Consider the following 23,759-nt stretch of genomic DNA (forward strand, 5'->3'; position numbering starts at 1 on the left):
TTAATGACTCATAGATCATTACCACTCCTTTTAAATAGCTGTCTAATATTCCATGATATGATATTCATAACTCATTCATCTATAGCATCCTAAGTTTACAAAAGTTTGTTTTCAAATATTTCTTCATACAGTGAACAGGTGAAAGTCTGCATTTTTTAATTACTTAATTGAACAGTTTCTCAAAAGACTTTAAGAATTTATATTCCTTTGTGCAGAACTTAAATCATTTCCCTATATCCTTATCCCACATTTTATTAATTTTTGGCTTTATCAGAAGAGACAAATAAATATTATTCCTATTTGAATTTTCCTAGTAAGACTACATGTTTCATTTCATATTTTCTTGTTAACTCATCCTTGCAAATCTAACATTTTAAATTTCCTTCACTTCTCAGGATTTTCTATTAGTTTGTCTTTCCTTAGAAATTTGGGTGATAATTTTATGTTAGGACTATCTCTTTTACATGTGCTTCAAAAATGATTTCTCAATGAAATGCTTGTCTCCAGATTTAATTTATGAACGATATTAATGAAATAATTTTTGTTTTTTGGGACCACACCAGTGTATTCTCAAGGGTTTCTCCTGGGTCTGCACTCAGGAGTTTCCTGGGGATGCTCAGAAAACCATATGAGCTGCCAGAGATTGAGCCTGGGTCGGCTGTGTGCAAGGCAAGCGCCCTACCCATGGTGCTATTGTTCCAGTCCCTTACTATAACTCTGGTTCCCATAATTTTTAATGTTTTCTGATAGGTCAGTTTTGTTATATATTGTCTAGGTTTTCGTCTTACTTAAAATATTTCCCTCCCGAAGAATTATGAAAATGTTTTCCTGTAGTTCCAGGTTTATTTGTAATTAATTTTTATTCTTCAAAGTAAAGATCTAGTTTACTTTTAATTGTATAAACAATATACCATATCTATTTATTAAATTATTTTTTCTTTTTATTAAATTTAGATGCTTCTTTTGTCAGTGTTAATCTCCCATTACACTCGGATGTGTTTCAAGAGTCTGTATTCTGACCTGTTATCCTATTGCATCTATCTGGGCCAGTGTATTCTATTTCTGAGTTCAGTAACTGTTAAAGTTAGTTTTAATATCAGTTGCTGTAAAATTTCTTCAATACCAACCCTTCAGAAAATTGTTTTGTCATTCTCAGACATTTTTCCAAATTCATTTGATCTATTTTAACAATGTGTCTTTTTGTCATTTTGTAAATATCAGTGTACCATGAGAATTTTTTTATAGTTTTTTTTATTTTTTTATTGAATCACCATGTGGAAAGTTACAAAGCTTTCAGGCTTAAGTCTCAGTTATACAATGCTCGAACACCCATCCCTTCACCAGTGCACATATTCCACCACCAAGAATCACAATATACCTCCCCCCGACCTCCCCACCCACCCAGCCCCCCACCCCGCCTGTGTAGCTGATAAATTTCACTTTACTTATGAGAATTTTTTATGTGTAGACATATACCACCATTTTTCTTCAAAAAAGAGAACATTCATTTAAATACATTGAATTATAGAGACTGAAATTAATACTTGTTCAGCAACTTCTTGTTACAAAGCTGTAATGCTGTTACAGGTAATTTTCAGGCAAAGGAGGCAAATTCTGCCTTCCAAAGTGCCAAGTATTTTTGTAATTGTTCCCCAGACAGGCACTTCTCTCATCCTCACCGAGTCCCAGTCAGCTATGTGCCAAGAATGACACAATCACTCAGTGAGTGGTACTCTAGATTTCACACCAGACCTCCTAGCTCTCTAACTTTCTAGGCCTTTCTGTCTTTCAGCAGAGAACACAAGGGAATATTGCAGTTCCTAATAACATAGAAACTGTAAAGTTGTATTTATAAAGTAAGTTGGAACCATCTTGGGCCAGAAGGAGAAAAAGATAACTTAAAGTGTATGGAAATGCAGTATTTCATGAAGGAGATTGTATTCGAATATAAAATGACATTCTAGAAAAAGAAAACAAGATTATGTGTAAAAGGACAAGAGTAGGTCAGCGTAGCTGAGACATGATATGAAAATGTCTAGTAGAAAATAGCCTTAGTAGGACATAGTGTGGGCTCAGATTGTATCTTAGAGATGATTATCAAGTCAATTACAAGACGCTCCACTTAAAATTAAATATTTTATATTAAGAAAGTATAACTTTTTAGCTTAAGTATAATTTGGACATATTACATAGGACTTCTATTAAAAACCACTTGTCATTTTTTAAAATTCAAATCTGTCTGGGCATCCTATATTTTTATTTACTAAATCTTTCAGCTTCACCTTAAGGTTTATGAAAATGAGATGAAATTTTATGATGTAATTTTAGGGACTGACCCACTAAAACTTGTGACATTACCCCAAGGATCTCAAAATTAAAATTTTATAGTTTGTGTCAGGAATTGGCAGACTTTTTTCTGTCCAGGGCCAGACCATAAATATTTTAAGTTTTGGGAGCTGTGAGTCCCGGGTGCAACTCAGGTCTGTGTTTCTAAAGAGAAAATAGTCACAGAGCATATGAAAAGAAATGGACAGACTACTTAAAGTGAGAATTGTCTGAAATTTTTACATGTACCAAATACTATTCTTTTTAGCTTTCTTAACTGCTAAAAATATAAAAAGGACTATAATCTTGTGTGTCATGTACCAATTGGAAGCCACCGAAATTGGACAGAGAATTGTGGTTTGCACACGCTCATTATTCCTGATTCTCATTCCAGAGTGGAGAATCTGAAAACTATGAATTCTTATGACTTTTCTACCAGGAGCTGTTAAAAATAGGCAAAATTTGCTAGAATTAATTATTAAATTCCTTTGAATCTATGAGAGTAGCGTTGGTGTTTAGTTTTCCCTGAAAGGGCCTAATTCATGTTTATTTGACACACTGAACAGGTCCTGTGGAATGGGCGCAACACGAGGAAGAACTGGCCAAAAAGAAATCTGATGGACCAGGTAATGAGACTAAAGGCCATATGAATTGGGAGAAGTTTGAAAATGCTACTTGCCCAAATGTTCTATTATGGAGAATTGCTTAAAAATAATTAATCGACTAAGGTGCCTGGACTGTGAGTAATTACCCTATGCCCTGAAAGCCCCTCTCTAGTGAAATTATAAAGTGATAACTAAACCCAGAGATTTTCAGTCAATTCTCTCTGTATGAACCTCTCGCCATAAAAAAAAAAAAAAAAGGTTTTTAGGGAGCCAATTCTAATTGTCTTATGGAAGCCATTTGAATACAGGCACAAAAATTATTGGCAACTAATTTTTAAAGAACATAGAGGAAAGGGAGTTAAATAAAAGTGGAACTGGGGAGGTGAGAAGTCCTCTAGAATTCAGCCAAGCTCTTGGTTTTATGAGAGGAAAATTAAATCCCTGTGAGTTTTCTCAAGTCCAGACACAGAGAGACAGAGCCAGGGACAGCATCCCAGCGTTCCACTCAGATGGCGGAGCCGGGGGGCTTCTCCCAGTTGGCCCCTGAGACTTCTCCAAGCCTTGCCTGGGGGGCGATGGCGGGGAGGGGAGGCGGAGCAAGACCAAAACCTCCCTCTGAAATAAATTCAAGTGTTTTTAGCTCCATAAACACTACATTTGAGTTTATTTTATGTTTCTGTTTCTAAGGGGTGGTTTTTTCCTGGTTTGTTTGGTTTTTATTTCAAAAATCGGAAAGTCAGTTCACACTGTCAGCAACCAAAACTTAGTTTAGGGTCCTTTCCTCTAGATACAAATGCTTTCAAGAGCGCCATCTGCTGGCACAAGATGACTTTTTCAACGCTGTCCCACACCCTTGGTGGCACCATCTGTATACACAGCTTCCCTTTGCAAATCATTATTTGAGCTAGGTGTTCTGTTAGTGCAGCAGCAACATTGGATATGATGATAGCAGCTAACACTTTATTTTTTATTTTTTCTATTTTTTTACAGTTATAAAACGTTCATGTTTGAGTTTCAGTCATACAATAATCAAACACTCCAACTGTGTACATTTTCCACCACCAATGTTCCCAGTATCCCTCCCCCTCCCCAACACACCCCTCTTTCTGCCTCTATGGCAGACAATTTCTCTCTTACTCTCTCTCTACTTATAGGCATTACGGTTTGCAATACCGATAATAAGAGATGATTTTTGGTCCTTTATCTACTTTCAGCACACATCTCCCATCCCGAGTGATCCCTCCAACCACCATTGACTTAGTGACCCCTTCTCTATCCCAACAGCTAACACTTTAAAGTGTACCTTTGCCAGGTACCTATCCAAGAACATCAGGCATTTTAACTTTCAACATGCTCATATTTAAAGGCTAAGGAAACTGAAGCAGAGAAACAGCCATGTTTTCTAAGTAGACAATTACTAAAGGGTAGAGTCTGAGCTTAAGCCTGAAATGACTGAACCTAGAACTTGTGCTTTAACCACTATGCCTTACCATCTCTATGACTTAAAATAAAATAAAATAAAATCCTGATTTCACATATTCACGATCACCCAGGTCAATAAGTTGTAAGTTATTCATGTCTCCAACAGTAACTTTTTTTTATCATGAGAGCTACCATAACAGAAGCTGTGAGAATATCACATTTCTCTTTATCACCTCTAATAAAATAATTATGAATTTCAGAAAAAGTAAGTTCTAAAAATATATGATATAGCTAATGTTTCTTGTAAATGCACCCCAAGTCTTCCAACCTCCTACATTAGAGTCAAACCTCCCTCTGATGGAGATACAACAAGGATGAGGGGTTCTTGTCATCTAGCAGTGGGAAAGGCACAGATTGGCTCAAGAGCTAAACCAAAGCAGGAGCAAGGAAGGGAAAAGAAAGGGCTTGTCGTAGACCTTGTTGCTCAGAGTTGCTCTTCTGTGGAGCTGACTTCTTCCTGCTCTCTTCTGCATGAGACGTTTTGCTTGCCTGGTGCTAGGCTTGCTGAAGTGCCTGCTGAAGTACTCATTATGAAAGATGGACACAGATTTACAAAGGAATGGGGCATGCGTGCAGAGACGCTTAGTCAGGAACCAACTTGAGTATCATCCATTACTGTTCACATCTGCATGTTCCTCCGGGGTCTGATGCATGCTTAGAGCCTCTTCCGTTCTGGGAGGACTCTCGCTTGACCATTTCCCATCTGTTTGTTCAGACAACCACTTTCTTTACCAGGTGGAAGCTGGTAATTGCAAAGTTCATGTGTCCTCAGTTAGTGGAGCTTTTTAGCTCCTATTGGTTTCTGCTGTACTCATATGAACTCTGTCAAAGACAATAGTGAAATTCCTCTTGGTGAATTTTTTTTCAGGGTGGGGGGAGAGAAAACTGAACCTCCTGGGTCACTTGCTCTTTTTGTTCAATTACCAGGTCGAAATCTAACAAGATTTCGACCTGGTAATTAAAAAGGCGAAGAGAGAAAAAGAGAGAACAGTTGTTTTCAATGGCTATATCTGATTATCATAGATTAGCCATCAGGAAGCTAATCTGAATATAAAAGTATAATCCAGTGTCTTCACACACAAACAGAGAGAGAGAGAAAGAGAGAGCAAGAAAAGAATAGATGCTCAATAAATTCAAAAGTATAATAACATTTTAAAAAATCTGCCTAGTCTGCCTCTGATGCTGCCACTGCAGACGTAGAAAGATCCACAGTGGTTTCCTGTGCCACGTGCCCTCATGAGGCTGAGTGCCAGCACCCCACACTTGGTAGGCACACAGGGTCCAAGTCAGCTGTGGCTTTGGTGAAATCTCACTATCCCACGCAACAGCAAAATGGTTCATGTTATTTTGTCCCTTGGAAAACAGGTATTATCTGTCTTTCTCCTAGATAATATCATCAAGAGGATATTTAATATTTTGAAATTTACCTGGGTTCTGTTTCTGGCCACGGTGGACAGCTTCACGACATGGCTTAACTCCATCTCAAGGGAGCACATCGATATCTCGACAGTTCTGAGAATTGAAAGGTGCATGCTGACCAGAGAAATTAAAAAGGTAAAATGAGACAAAAAAATTTCCAGATAATCCTTGAATTAAATATAAAGCCTTTCATTATATTTAAATTTGCTCCTGAGAGAGATACAAATAGGCCCAGAGAGAGAGAGAGAGCAGACAGATAGACAGACAGAAAGAGACACAGAGAATGAGAGATAGCACACAGACGTGGGAATAATGTCTAGTTTATCCATTTCTCTTCCCTTGATCACCAGAACATATAGGTGCCCGTTTTGTCTTTTTCCCCCATGGAAAAATATTATGTTGTTTTGTCTGGAGAGTTTGATCTGAAACACTTCATAATTAGGATATGTCTAGAGTAATAATACAATATACTTGGGCCACAGAGCAGCCCGAAAGGCTGGTGGAGTGCAGGTTACTCCCAGGATACCCTGCCAATTCCAGCACTGCTGAGGTGACTCTGATGGTCCCCAGCGCCCTGGCAAAGCGATGCCGTGTCCCTAGACCCCTGCACTGCTGAGCTAAGTATCTGAGAGTAGGGAGAATGTTCTAGTCTAGAGGAGGTGACAAATTAAATAGTCTCCTACGGGTGTAGATTCTGTGTCTCATTGCCGCAGTGGCAGAGCCAAAGGTCAAGCACCTGGCCTACAACATGTGCTTGATGACTGAGCCCCACCCGGGGCCCCTATCTTGTATTTTCGAGTAAATGTCCAAATCTGGAAACATGGATGTGACTTATCACACTATCTAAAGAAGGGAGTTATTGTTTAGCCTGGCTCAGTACCATTGGTACCATTAATTCAAAGTGTTGACATCACTTCTGACTTGGCTAGTTCTGGCTTGATACTTATTTAAGGTGTGCGTGATAGCTGAGAATTCTTGTGGATTTTGAGGAATGCCGGGTGGCTGCACGGGCAAGCTTTTCCATAAGAACTGTGGCGATATCTCCCTCTCCACAGGGCAACGTTCCCACTCGGGAGAGCATCCACATGTACTATCAGAACCACATCATGAATCTTTCCAGAGAGTCGGGACTGGACACAATTGACGACCATCCTGGCCCCTCCTCTGGGGCCCAGACAGCCCACAGGATGGATAGCTTAGACTCACATGACAGTATCTCCAGGTACTCCACCTTCTAAATAATGGTTTTGCTTTAAACAAGAGTCAAAGAGTTGGGTTTTGAAGCTGAGAAATGAATGTATGAGGCAAAAGCTAATAAAAATCTGCAGGAATGAATGCCCAGCTTCTTCAGACTTTCTTTGCAAGAGAAATACTTACCTCAACTAGTGCTTGCATCTAATCAACTCTGGATAGAAGCTATAAGGCTTACTTGTATGATTCATAGGCCTGGTAACAGATCACTGGACTCCTGCAGGCATGTAAGAACGAGTCTTGTGGATCACAGAAATTTTTTGTCTCTGAAACTGCATCATTAATGGCTTATTTTCCTTTTAATGCTGCTCTGCAGAGTATCTTCCATATTAGAATCATCTACCATCTGTTGTTGTACTTGATCATTTTCTTTCCAAATTGTTATTTTGTGCTGCAAAATGAAATTTTGTGAAGCAATTCTTTCAGCTTCATTCTTCCCTAGGCAAACTGAGACTTCATAGTATGTGATTATTTTATGATGGGAAATGCCAGTAATTAGCGCTGTACATGGATTGGGCCTCTTTATAAAACTCTATGACATCCCTACTCTATCAGCCCCATTTTACAAAAGGCAAAGATCACTTACAGAGTGGATAACTCACTGAACGTGCACAAGTAGGCACTCTCCAAATGTTGACCCGAGATCCATCATCAGAAAGTTCGGTTCAGAACCAAAGTTTTCACATACAGCGGTAGCTGCCTCTCATTATCTCTCTCTATGTTCCAGACCATATTTAAGGACTTACCTTTCTTTCCTCTTCCTGTACCCCAAAAACCTATTATTTCTTTGCACCTAGATAGCTGCTGTGAACTTTCTAGAGTTAGCCTCCCATTTAAGTACAAGTCATTTTTAGGAAGAAAACAACTTGGCTGCACTGAATGACTTGCACCTTGTTTCCATCTTTATAAGTGAAGAATTCTATCACTGAGACAGTCGTGCATTTACTGCTTTTAGTAAGCAAATTAAAAATGATTGCTAAAAGAGCCCATGACTCGGGCTGATTCTGGGATAGAGCCCCTAATGCTAAGTGTCAACGCTTGGTGATTTGAACCTGGACTAGGAAGCCTGCTGTGGTATAGATCACAGAAAGCAGCTGTGATCAACTTAGAAGCTTCCAGATCACAGTCCACTGGCAGGACTAACTGAGGACCTAGAGACCTGGTAGGCTTACCCTTCCCAAATACTACATATGTTCCAAAGCAATTTGAGAGGAAACTGAGACTTCATTATCAACAGGAACCCCAAAATAGATAACTAGCAGTTGAAATCATGACCTGAACAGGAAGAAGAGGGCAAAAGATGTTTTGCCTCAAAAAGCTATTTTCAGCTCTGACTAAAGTGCTATATTGGGACTTTTCCAATGGTACCTGCTTTTCTGTGGCCCTAGCTGTCTCTGCTGATCCTGGCTTATTGGTATAAAAAATATTTATTGTTCATACATGTTAGTAAAAAAATTAAAGTGTTATGTATAGTAAACCCATGCTATATTTCAAAATGTATGTATTGATTTAAATGTGAATTTTGTGAAAAGAAAACCACATAGAACTATTTCTTTCTCTCTCCCCCACATAAGTATTGATCTTTTTAAAATCCTTCCTGGGATATTAGAAGACATTATGTTTTATTTTAATTTGGAACTAACCTTTGACCCAAATTTCTTATATATATATATGTATATATATGCATAAATATCGATATAGGTCCACAAACTGCAATATTTGTAGATATTTTTGTAAGTTGAAGGAGGGTGAAAGTTCTGAAGAATTTCAAGGTCAAAACATTCATTTGCTAATTGAGATCAATATATTTTTAATCCCTAGAAGAAAATAGATTGTCAGAGCCATGGGTTTTGGTAACAAAATTTTTTATTTCTCATCCTCTTTCTACACAAACATATACACATTTGTCAGTCATTGACGTCTGGTAATATCCAGGTTTCAAAGCAGAAATTCAGTAGAACCACCTTTGGTTTCTAAGAGCTGATGGTGTCATTCTCGAGTCTTCCCAAAAGCATACCAGACTCATCACTTTTGTAAGCAGGCTTCAGCGAGTCTCCTTTGACAGGCTCCAGTGAGATAAAGAGTCATTGTTGTTAATATTTATTTTTAATTTTTTTCAGACCATAATAACTGCTTTAGTGGGAGCTCTGTGTTGACCTGCAATTAGTTTTTTGTTGCAACTATTACCTCTCTAATTTATTCATCAGTCATTTTAGCCTAATTATTTTCTCTTTAATTCATTGTCATGTTAGCACAAAAAATCCATCTTTAACTCCATTCTACTCTGATTCTTATGGATTTCAATTTATTTTAAAGTAGCTGTTCATATAATAGAAATGAATTGCATGGACATGCATGCAACCATATAGACATATGTTGATAAGAAGGTTGTCAGGCAAAAAGTAGAGATTATCCAAGATGCTGACTAATGATGCTTCCTCATTACAGAGTTTAAGGGTGAAGTGGGAAGTCTAAAGACTCAGATCTACTCATTGCATAATCTACATAATCTATTGATGATCAAGCAATTGTTTGTTATAAAAGGGAGAATGGTAGAAATTAAAAAGCAATGATACTCCAATATATTTTTCAAAAACTCTCTCTCTTTTCCTTTCTTTCCTTCTTTTCTTCTTTCTTTCCTTTTCTTTCTCTTTTTCTTCCTTTCTTTTTTTAAATATTACATTGATGTAATGCATCAATGTCCCACTGCACTCAACTTTGAACTCTGCATATATTGAATATGGAATGAATTTATTGCAGACTTGCTTCCCTTTATCTGAATAGCAAAATAAAAGACTTCAGATACCTCTTGTCAACTAAAAGTTATGTTCATATTCAACCTATTTTCTCCCATCTAGTAAGGAATACAATTATATACATGCAGAGTATATAATTTAGTTACTGAATATTTTATCTGTTCCTTTTAAAATATACTTAACCATTTGTGATTTATATTATTTTTCTAATTTTAGTTTAATGCCTGTTGACCTTATTTCATAATTCAGAGACTTTCTTTTAATACCTAAATTTGACACGTTCATTAATTTGTAATGACACTAACACTTATTAAAAATGAAACTCTTGAAGTTTTATAAAGTTAAATATAGTTTTGTGAAAAATAAAAATACATGAGCACAAAATTTTTCCAAAAATTTCAGAGGTTTTATGGTCAACAATAATAATTTTCTATATTAGTAATTATTAGGGCAGGTGTGATAGCACAGTGAGTAGGGCATTTGCCTTGCACGCAGCCAACCCAAGTTTGATTCCTCCATCTCTCTCAGAGAGCCCGGCAAGCTACTGAGAGTATCCCACCCACACACAGAGCCTGGCAAACTACCCATGGCATATTCGGTATTCCAAAAACAGTAACAACAAGTCTCATAATGGAGACGTTACTGGTGTCCGCTTGAACAAATAGATGAACAACGGGAGGAGGACAGTGCTACAGTAACTTTTAAGCATAAGTGTGTATTGAAAGTAGTTCCTCCAGAATATAATTCTGAAACAAAAAAATAAAGAGAATATTAGAAAATAAGTGGAACATAAGCTTGTATGAATTCTGTATTTATAACTTTGAACCCTAACAAATGAGAAATATGTCCAATTGAAAAAATAACCAATCATAAGTATCAAAAAGGAAGAAAATCTCTTAAGGGTCTTTAAGCCTAATCTAAGATTGCAGAACTCATGAGAAATATCTGTAAGAGGCAATTATTCAAATGGTTGCTTATAACAAAGACTATTGTGGTATCCCCTAATTTTAAGATAATTAATCAATACATTCACTAGAAGAAAAACTATCTTTTAAATAGTTTTTAATAAAAGTTTTAATTTTTAGCCTTAGGAAATTGGAACTACAGAAGGGTAGTTTCTTGTTAATAAGTGTTAACAATTTGCTTTTTCTAATGATCAAAGAGCACTTCTGGTTGCTCTGCTTTAGAAAACTCTCAAGCCTATAACTAATCAATTGTCCATGTTATCTATGTGGATAACTGGTGGTTGCTAGAAAGAGAGCTGGAAGGGACTCTGAGGCTGGTTGGATCTTGGCTACCTGCATCATCATTGGGCAGTCAGTCCAGTAGCATCCCCTGAGAAACACTCAGAGCCCCAGACTGGGTGGGCAATCCGATGAGCCACCCACCTACTCTGGGTGGGAATGGCACCCCTTTTCACCTTTGGGGATACAGTTAATGGGATTGGATAACAAATTTTTATTCCCTTTAACCTATTGGAATTATCTGGTTTCTTCAAATCCTGGTGCAAAATGGAATTCTGATGTTACTTAGTTTTAGGTTTTTTGTAAAATCAGATACAATCAATCATTCTATGAACTTAGTTTATATTATTTATCTGATTCTGTTATTATACAGTTTCCTCCCTTCCTCTCTTCCTCTTTCGCTTTTTGCCCTCACCTTCCTTTGTTGACCACTTGGTTGCAGTACAAATCACCCACATATCGTCTTCCAGTTCTGAAAGTGTACTGCTGTGACAGTGACACCTACCAAAGAGAGAACAAGCTAATAGAACTTTGGAATTAGAGCAATCTGTTCCCTTGTGTAAGATCTAAACAGTATTATAGGAGAGAGAGTGCACGTAGCCTTCTGCCTGCAAACCCCATGAAGGCCTTGAGAGCACATCTCTAGAAATTTGAAATGAAAGTCAAAGATCCAGTTCCCTCATCTCATCTCATAAGTGATGAAAAAAGGGGGACCCAAAGATGAGACTTGATTATTTTCAAACTCAGCAGCTGGTTAATGTCACAGAAGATGTTACAGGGAGATGATTCTCCCGGTGCTTGCCCAGGGCATTTCTAGTTTACGTTGCCATCAGCCTCTCATCATATAGATGATAGGGTGACTTCAAAAGGAGATAGGACCTTTTTGAAAGGAAAAAAAGAGTGTCTGTCTGTCTCGTTCTCTCTCTCTATGTCTCTCTCTGTGTGTCTCTCTCTGTCTGTCTCTATCTCTGTCTCTGTCCCTCCCTCCCTCTCTCTATTTCTCTATCTCTCTCTCTTTCTCTCTTTCTCTTCCTCCCTCCCTCTGTTTGTCTCATCTATGACCATTTTATTGGTCGTGTGCATTGCCTAGTCCCTGCCTTAACTCTGTAACCCAGGTGCACAGCAGAATGACCCCACTAGAGCACTCACGGAATTGGTGAAAGCTCTTGTAACTTGAAGAGACCATTAACTGGTTTCAGGAGTGAGTGGTTCTGATTTCTGACTACCCCCAGAAGTTGTTACCTGCCAAATGGTTGCCATCACTGACTATAGGTTGGACAACAGAAGGCCTAGCCAGGCCGCTTCATAATGATGTTCATTTAGGAAATCAGCCATCGTGTCTCATAAAAGCCTATTATTTCCCTAACATCATCCAGGTCATAAGTTCTCGGGTTGAAAGATGAATATTCCAGCAGCCCATTTCATAGGCTCTTGGGGGTTAGACTACATGACTATCTGGGATCTTGCCTCTACTGTAACTGCCTGTTCTCCCATGGTAATGACCCCAATAACATCTCAGTGCTGAATCTACCTTCCATTTTTCTTTTATTGGTGCTCCATTAGGTTATAAGAAATGAGGATGTAAGCCAATAGGTTCTCACCTCAAAGACATTCTTCAAGACCTAAACCTGACTCTGAAGGGAAATGAAAATCATTAGATCAATTGAAAAGTTAACAGACAAAATGACCCTGCCATTGCTAGATTTCTTTCATTTTCTTTGTACCATTTTATTTCCTTCTCTTTTTTTCCTTTTTCAGATGTTGGTTTATATCTTGTTGCATATCAAACCAGCATCTCTTTTACACGCAAGGCATCTGGTTTGGCTTAACTGAATATCACTCAAAAACATGAGGTGGAAAATTCAGTTTGTTGTGGTCATTCCTGAGTTTCCTTCTCTCGTGTTGGAGACTAAAAAAAAAAAAATAAATTGTGTATACTTTTGACACTAGCAGACGATTTCTGCTGGAGCAATTTGGTTGTGAAATTCTCTCAAGAAACTCGTGGAGCCCCAAAGAAAGCATGTTTTCTTTGGTAAGAGAAATAAAGAAAGAGACAGCTGCAAAGTTATATGAACTCTGTTCTTTGAAAGAAATGTTGGGACTATTCCATTTCCTTGTCCCATCTATAGAGTAACACTTTGTAATGTATCACTAGCCAGTATATACCTATATCTACTTAATATTTTTAAAAATCTGTGCTACTGTGTTTTATTGTCCTGCCAAACAGGTCCTTTCCTATCCCTGAGCCCGCTCTGGCGGTTGGTGTCCATGTCGTGTGTGGTTTGCTGCATGGCTGTGTGTGTTGGTCATTTGATCCATGTGTAAACTGATGTTCCACTGGTGTTTTAACACTGTGTCTCTGTAACTGTTTGCGCTGCTAGCTGCTACACTGAAGCAACCACGCTGCTGTTCTCAAGGCAGTCTACCCTTGATGATTTAGATGGACCAGAAACTGTTCCTAAAACAAGTGAGCGTGCACGTCCTAGGCTCCGTAAAATGTTCAGCATGGATATGTCCTCCTCATCAGCTGACAGTGGCAGTTTAGCATCAAGGTGCTTACACTTGTGCATGCTTTGTTTCTTAATTCTATCACCTTTACCCCTTCGAGTCATTGCAAATATAAGTTCATCTGATGTGTTCTCTTTTTTTTTTCTCATTTTTATTTTAAAAAATTTGCATGACTGACAAAACCACAGCCACTGCCCTGCCTGGGACAGAACTGGTCAGCCCAGGACAGCATTCTCTTCAACTAACTGGTTCTTGAGTTTTTGTCTGTTAGGAGTTTCTTTTTAAAAATTCTAAAATGTAAACATTGTGCTCCATTTTGTAAGTATGTCACACTTTCCCTTTGTAAAAGGGATAAGCGTGTTTCTTGCTTGCTTGAGAGCGCCTAGAAGCTGCCCACAAGGGAGAAAGTAAGTCAGGAATCGAAGATGCTCATCAGTAGATCTACAGGAGGAAAAAAAATCCAAGGCCTGCCACATGTTGTCATGTTAGTTAAAACTGCATAAATCTATTGTGTTTATGTTTATGACTGACATAAAATTCAAAATACCAGAATACCCTTTTCTATTTTTTAAGGAATAGTATACAATATGATAGAAAATATTATCTTTATAGACCCTAATGGTTTTTGTCCAGAAAAAAATACTTCTATGTTCTCATTAAATTAAGCAGTTAGAAAACAGATGAACAGCACACAACCCAGAAGTTCTTTGTTTGATTTACCCTCACAGAAGCATCAGCCACATTGAACTTATTCTGATGCCAAAATAATCTAATTACAGAGAGAATTCCTTTTGACTATTGATAGCGGCATATCAAAAGGCATTTACTTCTGTTTGCTGGCAGCTATCTGTACTGACAAGGTGGTTTTGGAGGCTGGGATGGTGTTCAAGGGACTGCTTTGGCTACTTGAGAGCTCATCTGGCAGCATGTACCATGCCAGTGGTTTTCAATCACTGGTGGCTGACCAGTGCTGATCTGCAGAAGTTTTCTGATGGCCTGTGAAAAGTTTAACCCAGTGGTTTTCAACAGGGTCTGTTGACAGCAACGGTCTGGTGCTGACCATGTGAAACGGTTGAAATGTTTCACACTGTGATATACCGATCTGCTTTATTGACCCTTGAAGGAACCTTGGGCCCTTCAGGGTCAGATCTGATCCAAACCTATAGAGACCATGCCTATAATTGGATAGAATTCGGTTTGAACCAGATGTGGGGTTGGCTCCAGTGGGTCTGAAAATTCCCTTGACTTAACAATTTCCTCCTAGGAAGCTTTGTCTAATTGAGGTAAGTCTTTGCAAAGTTCTGGTTTGACTCGGTATTCTAAAAGCCATTAATCTGGGAATGTTAAACATCTGCAAGAGGACCAAATCCAACTCTTACACTCAGGATGCCTGGACATGTTCTATAGAGATTCATTCATTCACTGATACTTCGGCACCAATGCCTATGACAAGCAAAATGGGTAATATCTGTACATTTGAGAATCTCAATGTTTTTGAACCATAAGTGCTTATATATGCCATTCAGAGACTAGAACGTATTTCAGAATCTAACAAATCACAGTCCTACATCTGCTAAATCCCACGGCTTCTTATCCCCCTCAGTGGCTGGATATATCCGAAGTAGACCATGATAAAGGCATGCCATAAACTTCACTGGTGTGGCTGCTCTATATTTTATTTTCAACTTTTCTCTTGTGAACCTGTCAATGAGAGTTAAAAAGTAAAGAAGTGGGGCTGGAGTGATAGCACAGTGGGGAGAGCATTTGCCTTGCACTTAGCCGACTCAGGTTCGATTCTCAGCATCCCATATGGTCCTCTGAGAACCTCGAGGAGTAATTCCTGAGTGCTTAAGCCAGGAGTAACCCCTGATCATCACCATTTGTGACAAAAAAAGTAAAAAAGCACTGAAAGGAGAGGAGGATATGTATGAGAACAGAATAGCATGACAAATTGAAGAAACAAGAGTGGAGAGAAAGGGTTTAGAGAAAGTAATAAGAAAAGAATGTTGCAGTGGGAACTAGAAGAAGACACTAAGTTGAAGATGTTGAGAGGAAAGGGTAAAGGAGCGCACCCTGAAATCCTGGCAAGCATCCTCGGGGAAAGGTGCCACAGGTGGGCAAGGGAAGAGGGACCCCAGTAGACAGCAATGTTTGAAAAAAATGGTGAAAGTTTAGTCATTCCTATAAGCATTTATAGGAATGTAAAAACAAAGAACAAATGCTAAAAAAAAATAGGCTAGATTTGATAAAACATATAGTTGCGCAGTTAAGAGTTCCTGTCATCTCCCTGTAGACCAAGATAGGTTCACTGCATAGGACTGAGGCAAATACATCAGAGTCCAATATTGACAGACCAAACTTCTGCTTCCCAATCACCCCTTTTAAAAATCCCTGTAATGGGAGGTCTGCTATGCTAACAATGTCTCCTTTTGGAAAGCAACACTGGACCCATGGTGGGGACTCTTGGAAGTATTGTAAATACTTTTGTGTCCAGGTGGTTTGAATGACTTTGCCTGGTTTTCTACCATCTGTGTGACTGCACTGGAAGCATTTGTGTGCAGTCTCTGCACACCATACATCACCTCCTGGAGGAACAGACCGTGAAAGGGTAGGAGGAAATCGGACATGAGTTGGCACACTTGCCATGGGCTTTGTATTTGAGAGTGCTGAGGTATCCTGAAAATTTGGCGGGATTCTGAGGCGTTCAATACCGAGCACTCAAGCAGGGTCTGTGCCCACCCCTTTCTTTTGACAGTGAGCCCACACAGTGCACCCTGCTCTACTCACGCCAGGGGACCACAGAAACTATAGAGGAGGTGGAGACCGAGCAGGACGAGGAGGTAGGGGCCATTGCAGGCCCTGAAGAGGGAGCAGAAACTGAGATGGATGTAGGCCCTGAGGGGATTGCTGAAGAGGAGGAGGTGGGCCTCACCCCGGACACGGAGTTGCTCCAGTACTCCACTGAGGAGGGTGATGTGGAGGTGCCCCCCTCCTACAGCAAGGCGGTCAGCTTCGAGCACCTGTCCTTCGGCTCTCCAGATGGCTGCGGAGGTCAGAACCACATGGCAGTCAGCCCTGACGACAGTCGTTCCGACAGGCTGGATTTCAGCATCCTGCCCCCTCTGACCCACGAGCTGACAGCCAGCGAGTTACTGCTGAACAAGTAAGGCTGGGGCTGCTTGCTGTAGTTTAGTACCTGGAGAAACACCCATAAAACACATGTCCACCTAGATGTGGGTGGCAGATACGGCATTTTCAACTGTGGGTCCAAAAGAAAAACAACTAGCAAAACTAAAACAGCCACTCATGTGCACATTTCTTCTTACGCTGTGTAATGCTGGATTGCCTCCACCAGAAACAAGGGACTTAGGTCTGGGGGAGGGACAAGAATGATCATGCAAGATGCACCTCAATGATTGGGAGAAATGAAGACGAATGAATTGAGTTGTTTATTTCAACAGGATGTTCCGTGATGATGAGCTTGAAGAATCTGAGAAATTCTATGTTGGCCAGCCCCGGTTCTTACTCCTGTTCTATGCCATGTACAATACTCTGGTGGCCCGCTCAGAGATGGTGTGCTATTTTGTGATTATCCTCAACCACATGGTCTCTGCCTCCGTGATCACCCTTGTGCTTCCCATTCTGATCTTCCTCTGGGCCATGCTGTCTGTCCCTCGGCCCAGCAGACGGTTCTGGATGATGGCCATTATCTATACAGAGGTAGGTCTTGGATGGAATGTTCCTCCAAATTCATCTGGGCAGTCACTTTAGGGGGACCTGACCCATATTTACATATAGAATTAGACAGAATTTTACCTGAAGTTTTCACATAAAACTATGTAGAATAATCAACCATCTTAGGTATACTTATACACAAAATGTTATATATATTTTCATGCTTCATACCTCCCATAAGATAGAGAGAAGTATAATTCACCCTCAACAAATAAGGGAACAGTTTAATGAGGTTAAATATTTGACCCACATTACACAACTGTGAGTGGCCCACAAATTTCTGAAGTTGTCTGCTCCAGGGTTCAAAGACAATCTCTGGCAGAACTAAATATAGTGTCTGGTGCTGGTGGGAATTTTATGAATGGATGCTGAGTTGAACAATACAGTAAGCATTTTGAGTAGTTGGATCCAACATTAATATTTTCCATTTTTATTCCTACTTCAGTTGCCACTCATCAAAACACTAAATTATACAGATATCCATTTAATAATATAAATAGCAGAAAGGGAGGATGCCTGTTCATTGTTTTCAAACCTGGGGCTGTCAGAGACATACCTCCCAATTGTCTGACCCACGTTTCTAACCATCTCTATTAAATACTAGCTCACAAATTCCCATGACAACCCTAACTCTGAGATTTTAAAAAGCCTCAGAAAAGAAATGTAAAGGGCCAGGAGAAATAAGACAATGAATAAGGCACTTATATTGCATACAGACAAACCAAGTTCAATCTCAGCACCACATATGGTCCCCTGAGCACCACCAGTAATGATTCCTGACCACAGAGCCAGGAGTCAGTTTTGAACACTGCTGGATGTGTCCATCCACCACCCATTCCCCACCAAGAAAAAAAAAATGGAAGCTTGATGAGTTTTGTGGCTTGAATGTCAAGATTTTTTATGTTTTTAGGTTTATGAAGAAGATGAACTTTCTTAGCTTGGTCATAAGAGGAGTTTTCATTCCCAATGATACCATAACTGCTTTTTAAGGAATAATATGATGCATGTTCATTCAGAGTTCATAAATACAGATGTAGAAGTAATTCAAGAGTAAAGTACAAATATTAAATTAGGTTAAATTAAAATCAAGTTATCTCAAAATTATTCAAAGTATAGACATTGGGTGTCTTTTTCCATAATAAAGTAAACAATGTAAAGCCACACATTTATCTATTACACTAGTTACACAAATCAAAGAATCATCTAACAAATGTCTGATTGATGTAAGCAAAGAAGTGCCCTAGAACACAAGGCAGAACTTAAAGATGGTGCAAGAATTAAACAAAGGTGCTGTGCTGTGCATCTTGTAGTATGGAAGGATGGAGAGATTGATCATGGTGATTTCTCAGCAAAAGATAACTGAGAACTGAATATCACAGAATGGGTGTCAGGTCACCAACTCGTGAAAATCAACAGAAGCTCAGTCACTACAAAAAAGCAAAGACCAGGATGACCTGGCATCCAGAGCTGATGAAGCTGGGAGGCAGGCGGGGACTGGAGGAACAGTGCAAGGAGCAGGAATGCCCAGGAGACTTGGGTCCCAGACTTTACAAGCTTGACACTGGAGAATTTGAAAAGGGTTGTACTTGCTAAATTTGTATAAGATTAAAACTGGGGCGATGGATATCAGTCAAAAAACTATGATAACTCTGCTGGAGATTTAAAATTTGAGTCTGAATGAACATGATGGCTTGAGGTTGAAGGTAAGTTGGTACAGGAGAAGCTTAAATGTTGACCAAACTAAAGCTTATGAAGGGAAGTGTGCACGAGAAAGCTCCAGGCTTTTATTTTTGTGCCAGTATGTGGGAATACTGTTCAGCAAAATAAAGACTGAGTTTTTCTTTTTTGCATAAGTATAATTATGAGAAGAAGGGGCAAGAATGGAGCTCAGGGGACATTTTAGTTCACAAAAACTTTGAAGAGTGCTTTTATTTATGAATTGCATATATGGCAATTAAATGTGTGATTACCTATATGTTCAAATGCTATAGGTGTCAGGGGTATCCACAAATGAAAGTCAACCATGTTCTTGCCCACTTGCCCTATCTTAGCTACCACTTCTCTAAAATGTCCACACTCTGAATTCATTAACAGCACAGCTGGCAATTTCTGTCTCGTTTACTTTCATGTTTTCTGGAGCAGAACTTCAAGTGAGTAATAGAATGGTGGGAAGAAAGAGAGTGAAGGAAAGTGAAAATTGTGTACATCAAAACTGTGATATGTTCAAGGTTCCAAATTAAAGAAAGACATTAAAAGTAAAAACACCTTGGGGCTGGAGCAATAGTGCAGTGGGTTGGGCATTTGCCTTGTATGTGGCCTATCTGGATTCCCTTCCCAGGACCCTAGATAGTTCACCCATTCCTGTCAGGAGTGATCCCTGAGTAAGCTCTGAACATCACTTAGGGCCTCCAAACCCAAAAAATTAATAAAAAATAAATTTAAAACTCCGTTCATTCTGGTACAAATCATATACTATATCTGAGTAATTATAAAATTGTCTAGTTAGATCAGTATAAATTTGTATTAAATTCCTCAAAAGGAGAGAAAGTTGTTTACACAATGTCACTGCTGTCTGTTGGCCCAAGAGCCCTGTGTCTGCACATCTGTGAAGACATTAGTATTCTGATTCCACATAAATGTGAATATTCCTATCATCAATGTTGTCAAATAGAATTTTTCTTAATGTTTCACATTTCTGCTACTCATATATAATAATTCTTAAGAATAATAATTTTTAATTTTGTCATTCATGTGCAGGCAGCAATTGTGGTCAAATACTTCTTCCAATTTGGGTTCTTTCCCTGGAATAAGAATGTGGAAATAAACAAAGATAAACCTTACCACCCACCAAATATCATAGGAGTGGAAAAGAAGGAAGGTTATGTTCTTTATGATCTCATTCAGCTGCTGGCTCTTTTCTTCCACCGATCAATTTTGAAGGTATGTTAATAGCCAGCTGTGTTAGTCATGGCAGCCCGTGTCAGATCCCTGAAGAACCAGAACCCTATATCTGGTGTAGCTGAGGGAACAGTGGGTGATGTCCTCTTGTGTGATTTAAAAAATTAATTGATTTTCTTGAGTGGACCTTTTTCTCCTATATTTTATACTCAGCAATGGAACTTGTGCTAAATTTCTCATACTTCACCTGTGAGTAGAAAATATTTTGATTAATCCACATTGGTAGGAATTTTTTGGATTGTTGTACAATATTTTAATGCCTAAAATATGAATTTTATTCCAGTTTAAAGTCAGACTATCAGCAAGCTATAGTTTGGGGTGAATTGCTTCTTGCCTCTGTCCCAAATTTGCCTGCTTCTTTTCTAATAGAGATGCTCTTATAGTGTATTTACTTTTCATGTTTACGATGTTGTTACTAATAGTTTCATACAAACATCATCCATCACCAGAGTACCAATTCCCTCCAACCAGTGCCCCACCCAAGGACCCTTCATACCCACCATTCCCCTTCCCTACCAGGTAAGCTCCATTCTGCAGACCAAACTTCCAACTCTGTTGCTTTGGGTCATCTGTTGCTCCCTTACTATTTTTCTTCATATCCAATATCAGAAGAAGGTCATTCTGTATCTGTAACTCTGCTTTGGACTGATGTCACTCAACATGATACCCTTCAGTGCCATCCACATTGTATTATTTCATTTTTTCGTATGGCCAAGTGTGTATATGCTGAAGCTTCTTTTTCTACTAGTCATCTATTTATTTAGTCATCTATTCATCTATTCTTGGACAGCGCTTTATTTTTGTGTGGGGAGGGGGGTGGAGATCAGGGAGGGTGGTGCTCAGGGCTTACTCCTGGCTCTGGAGCTCAGGGATCATTCCTGGTAGAGTTCAGGAGATCATATGTTGTGCTTAGAATCAAGCCCAATTCAGCTGCATGCAAGATAAATGCCCTACCAACTGTACAATATCTCTGGCCTTTGGACAGATTCTTTGCCCATTTATTTGTTTTTGTGTTAAAACTCAGGTTGTTGCCATATCTTGAAACCACTAGTTTTTTAGTTAATCTCTATACTAATGGATGTGGTCAGCCAGGGCTGTTTTTTGTGAGATCGTTGTTGAGATAATCCTTTGTACCACTCTCAAGATAAGAACAGGATGCTCTACCCCAGGACCTGCTTGTCATCACCTGAAGAGAAATGGGTTTTTGTTCCCAAATATAACTTATACACCCAATTGAGAAAGTAGTGAATGAATCTATGTTAAAATTCTACACAAAATAGACTTTTAAAAAAATTGGAGGGTCTGATAATACAGTGAGCAGGGTACTTGCCTTGCCTGTAAAAACAGGATTTGGAACCTGGCATCCCATATAATCCCCCAAGTGAGTGATCCCTTAGTGAAGAGCTAGTAGTAAGTTCTGAGCACCACTGGATGTGACCCCAAAATAAACAAAAAAGGCAACTTGAAAGAAAGCAACAATCAAAATTTTAACCCCATTATGAAAATCTGAAACATTGTTCTTAAGACTCCATTCATTGACTGTTTTCCATGCAATGTATTTATAAATAAATATTTAATGACCTTTATTTTTATTTATTTTTTTAATTTTTAAATTTATTTATTTTAAATTAGAGAATCACCGTGAGGGTACAGTTACAGATTTATACACTTTTGTGCTTATACTTCCCTCATACAAAGTTCGGGAACCCATCCCTTCACCAGTGCCCATTCTCCACCACCCGTAAACCCAGTGTCCCTCCCACCCTCCCCAATCCCATCTCCCCCCCACCCCACCCTGCCACTGTGGCAAGGCATTCCCTTCTGTTCTCTCTCTCTAATTAGCTGTTGTGGTTTGCAATAAAGGTGTTGAGTGGCCGCTGTGCTCAGTCTCTAGCCCTCATTCAGCCCGCAACTCCCTTCCCCCACATGGCCTTCGACTACAATGTAGTTGGTGATCGCTTCTCTGAGTTGACCTTTCCCCGGAACGTGAGGCCAGCCTCGAAGCCATGGAGTCAACCTCCTGGTACTTATTTCTACAGTTCTTGGGTGTTAGTCTCCCACTCTGTTATTCTATATACCATAGATGAGTGCAATCTTTCTATGTCTGTCTCTCTCTTTCTGACTCATTTCACTCAGCATGAAACTTTTCATGCCCATCCACTTAACTACAAAATTCTTGACCTCCTTTTTTCTAACAGCTGCATAGTATTCCATTGTATAGATGTACCAAAGTTTCCTCAACCAGTCATCCGTTCTGGGGCATTCGGGTTTTTTCCAGATTCTGGCTATTGTAAACAGTGCTGCGATGAACATACATGTGCAGATGTTGTTTCGATTGTACTTTTTTGCCTCTCTGGGATATATTCCCAGCAGTGGTATTGCTGGGTCAAATGGGAATTCAATATCTAATTTTTTGAGAGTCGTCCAAATTGTTTTCCAGAAGGGCTGAACCAGTCGGCATTCCCACCAGCAGTGAGGAAGGGTCCCATTCTCCCCACATCCTCTCCAACAGCGGTTGCTTTTGTTCTTTTGGATGTGTGCTAGTCTCTGTGGGGTGAGGTGGTATCTCATGGTTGTTTTGATCTGCATCTCTCTGATGATTAGTGATGCAGAGCACTTTTTCATGTGCCTTTTGGCCATTCGTATTTCTTCCTTGGTAAAGTTTCTGTTCATTTAATGACCTTTAAATTAGATGACCTTCTCAAATTGAGATAGTCACTAAATTGGTTGATGGTCAGCTAGTTTTTGGCAAATTTTTCAGCAGCTTTTATCATCCAAAGTAGATTATCTGGGGGCGGGAGGAGGGATTGGAATAGAGGCATAGTTTGGCAGTCTGGGTGCTCGGGTGCAGTGAGCCATTATTGGAATTGTTGGTCTCACAGCAGCACAAGGCAGACATGTGGTCCACATAGCATCTTATTCCAGCCAGGTTTCTGGTTTGTCTCTGTTCTCTTCTGCAATTGCACTTCCCGTCCTTTTTAATTTCCTTTGAAGCAAAATCCAGATTCAACAGAATGTTTCACAAGCTACCTCACATAGAGGCAATCACTCTTTTTTTTCCCCCAAGCATTTGAAGCCCTGTCTCTGAACCAGCCTTGAGTGATTCTAAATTCACATCTCACTGGGCACTAAATGGCATCATGACACAAATATATAGTATTTAGGAAACCTGAGGTGGTGAGGCTAAATTCCTTTACTGATACTTCAACTTGATACTTTAAAATGCTATATTTTAGCTCAGAGACATATGTTCTAAAAACACTCTTCTACTCAAGGAACAAGTCAAGTGATAACTTCACGTTGCCTGTCAGCTATTATCCTTCTCCAGATCAACTTATCAGTCAGCCTCTAATGATCTGTATCCCCTCATCTCTACCCTACTGGGACCATCAGAAAATTTTAGATAATAAGCTTTCTTATAGTTCTTTCCCCTCTCTTGGTTTTCCCATATTTTTTAATTGAAGTATATTTTACAA

General features: G+C 39.3%; 1 protein-coding gene across 3 annotated transcripts in view; it reads left to right on the forward strand.

Moving 5' to 3' along the window:
- The window catches only part of PIEZO2 (piezo type mechanosensitive ion channel component 2), a 455,202-nt gene that overhangs the window by 405,232 nt on the left and 26,211 nt on the right, over nucleotides 1–23,759 (forward strand). For 2 of the 3 annotated variants that reach the window (XM_055127105.1, XM_012933496.2), the window contains 6 exons: nucleotides 2,892–2,951; nucleotides 5,800–5,966; nucleotides 6,887–7,053; nucleotides 16,346–16,753; nucleotides 17,052–17,314; nucleotides 20,087–20,265. In XM_055127105.1, coding sequence (XP_054983080.1) covers nucleotides 2,892–2,951; nucleotides 5,800–5,966; nucleotides 6,887–7,053; nucleotides 16,346–16,753; nucleotides 17,052–17,314; nucleotides 20,087–20,265 — 1,244 coding nt within the window. Of the gene's footprint in view, nucleotides 1–2,891; nucleotides 2,952–5,799; nucleotides 5,967–6,886; nucleotides 7,054–13,463; nucleotides 13,635–16,345; nucleotides 16,754–17,051; nucleotides 17,315–20,086; nucleotides 20,266–23,759 lie in introns of all 3 variants that reach the window. The other variant, XM_055127104.1, reaches the window with a different exon arrangement.

The sequence above is a fragment of the Sorex araneus genome, chromosome 2, assembly GCF_027595985.1.
Source record: "Sorex araneus isolate mSorAra2 chromosome 2, mSorAra2.pri, whole genome shotgun sequence".
Classification (NCBI taxonomy): domain Eukaryota; kingdom Metazoa; phylum Chordata; class Mammalia; order Eulipotyphla; family Soricidae; genus Sorex; species Sorex araneus.